This window comes from Calliphora vicina, chromosome 5 (assembly GCF_958450345.1).
Source record: "Calliphora vicina chromosome 5, idCalVici1.1, whole genome shotgun sequence".
NCBI classification, from domain to species: domain Eukaryota; kingdom Metazoa; phylum Arthropoda; class Insecta; order Diptera; family Calliphoridae; genus Calliphora; species Calliphora vicina.
The window spans coordinates 101,942,329-101,951,569 of NC_088784.1; the positions used below are offsets into that span (position 1 = coordinate 101,942,329).

The 9,241-nt window shown below is 32.6% G+C and overlaps 1 protein-coding gene across 1 annotated transcript; it reads left to right on the forward strand.

Moving 5' to 3' along the window:
* The first annotated feature begins 503 nt into the window (after positions 1 to 503).
* Positions 504 to 8,631, forward strand: inv (invected). The gene is made up of 3 exons (XM_065513015.1): positions 504 to 756; positions 7,780 to 7,964; positions 8,066 to 8,631. The coding sequence occupies exons 1-3, from the start codon at positions 504 to 506 to the stop codon at positions 8,381 to 8,383; spliced, it is 756 nt and encodes a 251-aa protein (XP_065369087.1). The 3' UTR covers positions 8,384 to 8,631.
* The last annotated feature ends 610 nt before the right edge of the window (positions 8,632 to 9,241 follow it).

The following is a 9,241-nucleotide window of genomic DNA, read 5'->3' on the forward strand; positions in this document are numbered from 1 at the left end:
GCTTTTATTTTGAGGCATTTCTTCAATATAAATTTATTAAAAATACTGGCCATTGTTAGCTATGACCTTTTCCCATCTTTCTGGCAACAATTGGAATCCGATCCAAAAGAAGTGCTCATCTTTTAAGGCCAAGAACGATTCAAGCCAATTTCGGACACTCTGTTCCAAAGTGAAGTGCTTCAGAGAGTGAGCGTTCTGCTTCGATCAAAACAAATACTAGTCGGACGGTGCGTTTTTGTCAAATGCTCACTTCAAACGAATCAGTTGCGTTCGGTACAGGTTCTATGTAATGGTCTGATCAGATTTAAGGTTTTGCTAACACCTTAACGTCATGGATATCTGGCTTTGTTGTCGATTCGGCTGGTTGGCGTTTCACAAACGTCCTCTTACTATTCGGGTTATCGTAATGGATCCATTTTTCGTCACAAGTAATGATTCGGTGCAAAAATTATTTTCTTTTATAGCGTTCAATCATCATTTCGGACATGCAAAATCGTCTTCCAATGTCTCTCGGCTTTAATTCGTATAGTACCCAATTTCCTTGCTTTTGGATGAATCCTGCTGCTCGCAAACGTTTCCAAATTGCAGCTGGAGTTGCTCCCAATGATTTTACAAGCACTTGTGTGTTTTACAACCATCTTCATGGAGTAATGCCTCCAATTCTTGGTCTTCAAACCTTTTTCGCTGGCCTGGGCGATCTTTGTCTTTCGTGTCAAAATCACCACTTCTTAACCGCACAAACCATCTCTGGCTTTGGTGAGTAGTCGTGCTTCAGCGGCACTTTATTCAAATAAAAGAAGTAAAGCAAAACTTCCTGCATATGACGATTGTTTGGCAAAAAATTCGACATTTTCGAAGCTAAAAAAACATTGTTGTTTACACCATAGTGTTTAATAACTAAGTGAGAATAAAATACAGATATGCACCCTTCAAAAGGAGTTATTTAAAACAAAAATCGCATTCAAAAGATACGCCATCTGCCAATCCTAATAATTGAAATACGTGTTTCTCACTTAGTCTGTAAACATAGTCTCACTTAGTCAAATGTAAACATTTCAGTCATTGCGACAACTTTTTCTATAGAGAACTGCTAGCAGTTTTCCGACGATGTTCATCCCCTATAAGAACAAGGAACCAGGTCCAGAGCTCTTGACTTGATCTTGTAGCTCCGGTCCATATGTGGGAATTTTATTTTTGGACGAATGAAGCTAGTGCATATACGAAGTAGTTCGGAAGGGCAGAAATATATCCGACAACGTCTTAAGAAACCCAAACACCTAAAAGTTTCCTTCACGACATCAAATATATGACGATTCCAACGGGAATCGGACTGTTTTCTCGTACCTAGAATCAAAAGGTTATCTGAAACTCCAACAGTTTCGTTACCCAAACGAAAACATGATTGTGGTGAAATCTCAAGACGTTTGTGTCAATAGGCAACACTGAATTTTGAGTGCACTAACTGGGTTAAATTTTAAGAGCTTAAACTCCGAAATACAATGAATATGAGTGTCAGATATTACTGTCATTCGCGAAGGAATGAATAGGATTTGAAAAGATTGTTAGTAAATCATTAACGAAAATTAAAAAAAGCGAAAGATAAAGAACAGAGCCCTGGGGGACTCTGGAGTTCAGTTTGAAGTTCTCGGAACAAATCACATATATAAGGGTAGTAACCCTTATAGTACGTCCACCAAGGAAACTAGAAACAAAATGAGGAAATTCTAGCACGACACCGAACTAGATCAATTTCGAAACTAGTCTATCATGCTATACCCGGTCAAATGCTTTCGAAATGTCGAGTGCGACTTCCTTACCCGCTCCCATGCGGTGTATTAATTGAGGTTTATTTACAACATTTTTCTTAGTACAGTTTTCTTGACACTTTATCTTTTATTATTTGATATGGTCACATAATTTCCATAAAACTTTACTTATACATATTAAAATTTCAAATACCCATTATTGCTGGCCACCAAAAACGACCCTTTTAACACCAAATGGTCCATTAAAAAAAATAACACACGGCCATATTATGTTACCAGTTGACAATAAAGAATAATTTCGTTTACTCGTTAACATCATAAATCAATGACAACTTTAAAACTACACTTTAGTTATAAATTTCTTTTTTCTGGCAAGTATTTCAAACATTTATTATACTTAAAATGAAAATGAAAGTAAATTTCATTTCTCACATGAAAACTAAACAGTTTAAAACTAGAAAACAATTAAAAACAACTTGTGGTCAACAGAAAAGATGCTGCTAACAACAAAATGTCAAGGCATTTCTTAAGTTAAAAGACAAACGACAACGATTTCGAACTGAATGAAATGTGTAACAAAACTAACTAACATTTTACTAATGATAGTTTTGGTTTTTGGTTTGGCACAAGAAATTTCACTTTTCTCATAATGAATGTTTGCAGATGAGTTGAAAGCTTAAAATGCTGGTGGTTATTAAATGTTTTAAAAGTAGAAGAGAGAGAAGGGTTGCAACCAAAAGAATGCTCGTTAGTGAAACCCAAAATATATTTTTCAAAAAAATAAATAAAAATTTTTGGAAATTTTAAGATTTACAAATTGATATTAAATTTCCTAGATATTTGAGTTAAAAATTCCTAGAAAACGTATTTCATAATTACCAGCAAAATCACTTGGCTGTTTGTAATTAAATTTAAAACATCTTCTTTTTCTGTTTCTATTTCTCTTATTATGAAAAGAAAGTCATTAAATTAAATTAAAATTTAAGCAAATTCTGCTTTTAGTTTTCAAAATTAAATTAAAATTGTTGTTAAGTCAATTTGACTGACAGTTGTAGAGCCAAAAATTAGCTTTCTTATTCTCTCTTAACAGTTTACAGGGTAGACAGACAGTTTGTTTGTTTGTTTGGGTGCTGTCTAGAACTTTGAACTTCTTAACTCGAAAACAACGCCTCAATTTTTGTTTTTCTTATAAACTGCAAACCTAACGCCCTCCCCTCCTCTATTTAATTTTTAGCTTTTCTATAGCGTTCTTTTTTAACTTATTCATTTAATTTTTAAAGTCATTGTAATGATTGTTTTGTTTTGCTTTGCTTTTCAAATGACTCCACCATGACTTTGCCAAATAGTTAAAACTTTAATTATTTTCACAAATAAATAATTTCGTAATGCGAAAATTCAATTGCTGTATGTACTAACATCGTATAATGAATGAAATGAAATAGACACTGGAGAGACATGTTGTAGACATTAGAGACGTTTAAAACGGATGTTGACTTTTTAACATTTGAATTAATTGCTGCTGCTGCTTGTCGCTGCCGTTTTGCTACCAACTAAACGACCCACCAACCTACCGACCAAAACACAGTCAGTCAACATTTCATTTCATTTATTTTTCTTTTTATTTTTTTTTGCTCTGGCATCATTTAACACTCGTATTACCAGTGTAGATTTATTTATTTAATCGAGTACGTAAATGAATTGACATTAGGTTGGCACTTGTTCGAGGGGAGAGTGTTAAAAGCTGTCATTAGTAATCAGGACACTTTTGTTTGAAAATGAGGTACATTTTTTTTGTTTAAGTTGCGTTTAGAATTTAAGTTATTATTTTCTACAATCTCACACATCCCTGATAAACTAACTTGAAGTCTATTGTCCCTTAAGTGTCTCTTAGTAATCAAGAGTGAAGTCATTCTAAACTTTTTGAGTACTGCTCTTTAGAAAGTAGTTATTTTATCATTATTGTCACTATATGTCCCTTTAAAATATGAAGTTTGGTTTAAAACAGTTTTAATATTAGTCAATGTATCCCTTCACTAATGTCAGATCACTTGGTTGACTCCAATTTATATATTTTATGTCATTGTAGTTCATAAAGAAGACAATTGGTTACTTTATACATCCCATGTAATCTGGCGTGAAGACAATTGGCACTTTAATGTCTCTATGTAATCTATAGTGTAGTCACATTAAAATTTTATTTTGTACTGCACTTTAGAAATCAGTTACTTCACCCATCAGAAGTAATCTATTGGAGAGTTATCTTAAGAAGGTTTCTTTACAAGCAATCGGTTATTGGACTGTCTCGACTCTAGAGATGTTTTTTTAACTAACTATTTTAGGTCAATTAGCACCCGTACATGTTAAAATAACTAGTTATGTAGCTGATCAAGTAACCAGTTAAGTAGCTAATAAGGTAAATGACTCTATATAACCTGTATGTGAATCCAATGCCATGGGTTACTTGGATGATTTCAATTTATATATTTTGTTTAGTTCATTTGTAATGCAAAACAAGTAAGAGACCTATATTCGGCTGTGCCGAATCTTATATACCCTTCACCAAATTATACTTAAAATAATTTTTTTTTTAAATATTTTTATTTAAACAAAATCAAAATTTTTTTTTAATGTTTTAAAATTTTTTTTCCAAATTGTTTTTTAATTTTTTTTAAAAACAGTTTTTTAAAAATTTTTTTTTTAAATTTTTTTTTAATTATATACTTTATGGGGTCGCAAATGAAAAATGTGGAAATTACAAACGGAATGACAAACTTATATATACCCTTGCTACTCATGGTGAAGGGTATAAAGAAGTCAATTGGTTACTAATCTATCTTGAAGTCAAATGTCTCTTTATTCAACTCCACTTTAATCTAAGTTAATATTTTGATTATTAATTGCGATTCTTCTAATATTTCGCCAGCTAAATAACAAATATTTTATTACGTCCCTTTTATTTTCATTGGTTCAAGTCCTAAATTAAAAATGTTGAAAGATTTGTTTTTAGAATTGTAACTTCTTGCAGTAATATTTATATATTTATAGAAGGAGCTATCGGAATACTGATCTACAGTGATCGGAAATACAGTGATCGGATTTTAGAAACAATACAATTTTTGTGAGTCGTTATTACTTATTTAAATTTTGAATTATGAAAAATTTTAAGCATTTTAATAAATTTGAATATATGTATATGAACATTTATTCGATTATTCTACATAAAATTGTTTGAATTATTCGTTATTCGAAAATGGCCTTTTTAAATTGTTCGAATAATTATTCGTAAAAAATTATTCGATTAATCGAACGATCATTAGTCGAATGAATACCCTAGTATATAGATAAGATTCGGCACAACAGAAAATAGCTCTCTTCCTTTGATACATATGAGGTTTTGATGCATATGAGGTTGTGGAAATACAAACAAAGTCATTTTCTTACTTTATACATCCCACGCACCAAAAATGGAGTCAATTGACACTTTGTAATCCATAATGTAGTCTGATTCAATTTTATATTAGGTGTATGACTTAAAACTGTGACACTTTTTTTAAGTTATTTGTACAATATAAATTTATTCAAAGAATTGACCATTGTTAGCTACGACCTTTTCCCATCCTTCTGGAAACATATGGATTCCGGGCCAAAATGAATCAAAATTGCGGATACTCTCTTCCAAAGTGAAGCGTATCCCAGAGAGAGAATTCTTCATCGATCGAAACAAATAGTAGTCGGACGGGGCAAGGTCTGGACTATAAAGCGGGTGAGGCAAAACTTCCCAGTCATTTCATTCTAAATAGTTTTTAAAAGGTATTGCAATATATGTCCGAGTGTTGCCATGATGTAATATTACACTTTCATGTCTGGCCGCATATTCTGGGCATTTTTTGGTCAATGCTCGCTTCAAACGCATCAGTTGCGTTCGGTACAGATTCCCTGTGATGCTCTGGTCAGATTTCAGGAGCTCATAATAGATAGGACCTTTTTGCTCCCACCAAATACAGATCATTACCTAAGCGCCATGGATATTGGGCTTTGCTATCGATTCGGCTGGTTGGCCGAGCTTCACGTACGATGTCTTATTCTTTGGGTTATCGTAATGTATGCACTTTTCATCGCAAGTAATGATTCGGTGCAAAATATTCTTTTATAGCGTTCAAGTATCATTTCGGACATTCAAAATTGTATTTCTAGGTCTCTCGGCTTCAATCGTATGGTACCCAATTTCCCTGCTTTTGGATAAATCCTACTCCTTGCAATCATTTTGAAATTGCTGAATGAATAGCTCTCAATGATTTTGCAAGCTCTTGTCTGGACCATTTTTCTCCCACTAAATACAGAGAATTAACTTATCGCCATCGGCTTCACATGCGATCTCTTACTCTTCGGGTTATATTAATGGATCAATTTTTAATCGCAAGTAATGATTCGGTGCACAAATTTATTTTATAGCGTTTAAGCATCATTTCTGAGATGCAAAATCGTCATTCTCGGCTTCAATTCGTATGGTATCAAATTTCCCTGCTTTTGGATGAATCCTGCTCTCTCTCTTGAATAGCTCTCTCTCGTTGAGTTTTACAACAATCTTCATGGAGTAATTCTTACAATTCTTGGTCTTGAAACTATTTTGTCTAGCCTGGGCAATCTTTGTCTTCAGTGTCAAATTCACCACTTCTGAACCGAACAAATCATTTCTCGCAAGTTGAAACCGATGGAACACATTCACCTTAAGCTTTGGTGAGCAATTGGTGATTTTCAGCGACACTTTTTTTCAAATTAAAGAAGTAAAGCAAAACTTCCCGCATATGACGCTTTGCTGGCACAAAATTTGACATTGTTGAAGCACAAAAAAAAATTGTGTTATGTTCAATAACTAAGTGAGATTAAATGACAGATATCTACACTTCAAAATTACATCCAAGTTATTAAAAAAAACACCCAATACTTTTTTGAAATTCCCGGGAATTTTTAGTCTGAAATTTTGGGAATTTCTATACAAGTTTTCTTCTTAGAGTATCGTTTCTACACAGATTCGTTGTCAATCGAATGCTTCGATTATATCCATAAAATTGTTTGATATTAGCAACATGAAATCAGTTGAAAAATAATTATATAACCAAATTATTGTCACCCCAACTAAAATCTTTCAATCACAACAGAAAATTTCGGTCAGTTAGACTAAATCATTTGATTAGCAATAAATTCAGTTATCACGACCAAAACTATTTTCTCTGTGTGACAAAAATTTAAAAATGTTTATTAAAACCATGAAAATTAACTTTTTTAATAGGTCATCTTAATACTATTAAAATTTTAAGTTCTTGAAATTCAAAAATATTCATATTTATAGAAAATTTCTATAGAACGGAAAAAGTTCGGCAAATTAGGAGCCCTAGTTGTTATCCTAAATCATAGATAAAATCACTAGGTTGGGAATGGCACCTGAATATAGGCACTTAATTTTCAAATATCAGATTTTAATGGAAGCAGATCGTGATTTTAATAAAGTAATACACTACTTTACTTCCATTAAAACAAGTAGCACCGTAATATTCACTAATTTATTTATAGCATTAATTCATTACACCATTAAGAGATTTAAGGGTAGTTAGATATTTGCTAGTCCACGTACATATTTTTGTTTGTTAAAATTTTTGGCGTGTAATTTTTAACTCCTCATAAATCTTTTTTTCTCCTTTGTTTTTGTGGACTACACGAATATTTTTTTGTACGAAAAACCTCCAACAACTGCATAAAAGTTTTCTAGCTAAATTTATTAGATGTGGTGGTAATTTAGTGCGTGTTTTTCTTACTTGCTCATCATGGTCATGTAAATGAATGAATTGAAATTAAAAGACCTACTAAATGTTAAAATGGATACCCAGCTGGCTGACTAGCTGGTTGGCCAGTCATTGTGGCGCAATTATGTTTGTTTTATTGGTTTTAAGGAATTTTTATGGTTGTTGGGTAGCAAACAATTTCTAATTGTTTCATATCATCGTTTTAATTTCAGGTCCCAGAGTAAGAAAACCCAAAGCGCCAAAATCCAGCAACTCCTCAGCAGCCACTGCAGCGGCATCCTCAACGGCAGCCAGTGCCGAAAAAGCCAACTCACCCAGTTCAACATCGTCTGCAAATACCAACGAAGATAAACGACCGCGTACAGCATTTAGTGGTTCACAATTAGCAAGACTGAAGGTACTTTTCATACACTTCTAAAAACTTGTTCTCTAATTTAAATAAAATTTTGCCAACATTTAAAAATGTCTCTGTTTTTTTTTCTTATTTTCTCTTTACAGCACGAATTTAATGAAAACCGCTATTTAACCGAAAAACGTCGCCAACAATTAAGCTCCGAGTTGGGCTTAAACGAAGCCCAAATCAAAATTTGGTTTCAAAACAAACGTGCCAAATTGAAAAAGTCGAGCGGCGTTAAGAATCCCCTGGCCCTGCAATTGATGGCCCAGGGCCTGTACAATCACTCCACCATACCCCTGACCAGAGAGGAAGAAGAGCTGCAAGAGTTGCAAGAGCGTGAGAAAAATAACAACAGCAACAATAACAACCAAACATTACAACAACAGCAGCAGCAAGCGGCTGGTGCGGTTTCTTCCTAGTTTTGAAATTGAAATGGGCCGAAAAGGGCCCATAGAATTTTTTGTACAAAATATAAATGTGTATATAAGAATATGTTGTTGTTAATTGTGTAAAAAAAAGAATAATTACTGAAAAGTATAATCATTTTTGAAATGCAAGCAATATTAGTATTTAGGTAAACAATTTAAAACATTTATTTTTCGCAAAGTTTGTAAATGCAAAAAAAAGAAAAATACACTCGAAGAAATAGTCGATTTCAGATTGCAGAAGAACACTAAATGGCAATTGTCTCTCTGCAACAGATTGCTTTTAATTTCTGAAATATCTACTTTGTAAAATGCAGTATAAAGTGACTACAGTATAGATTACTTAGAGACACTAAAGTGACAATTCACTTCATGCTAGATGACCTGGGATTTATAAAATAATCCATAGACTTGTATTGGCATTATAAATTGGAATCAGCCATTGAAAACTGCTGGGATATTACTAGAATTTGTAACAATTAAATACTATTGTTACAATAGATTGTGTTTGTCATTTTCTAAATTAAGCCATATTTTCTTAATCTCTGGTTATTTTAAATCGTGATGATATATTGTCAGTTCTGATGCAAAAATTATATTAATTGGAAATATATCGTTACGTAAAACGATAAACAGACATTGAGAAAATGAGGCTAAGAATTACACTGATTTGTATGACATTTTCGAAAAGTTGTCACAGTTGTCAGTCTTTTACTTACTCTGTTAAACTAATTCTTCTTTCATATTCCTAATATTTTTTTCAATATAAAATAAATTTCAGTATACGAATTTTTCGAGTGTATTTTAAGAGAAAAAAAAAAACAAATAAATCTTTGAGTTTCTAGTCGTAGT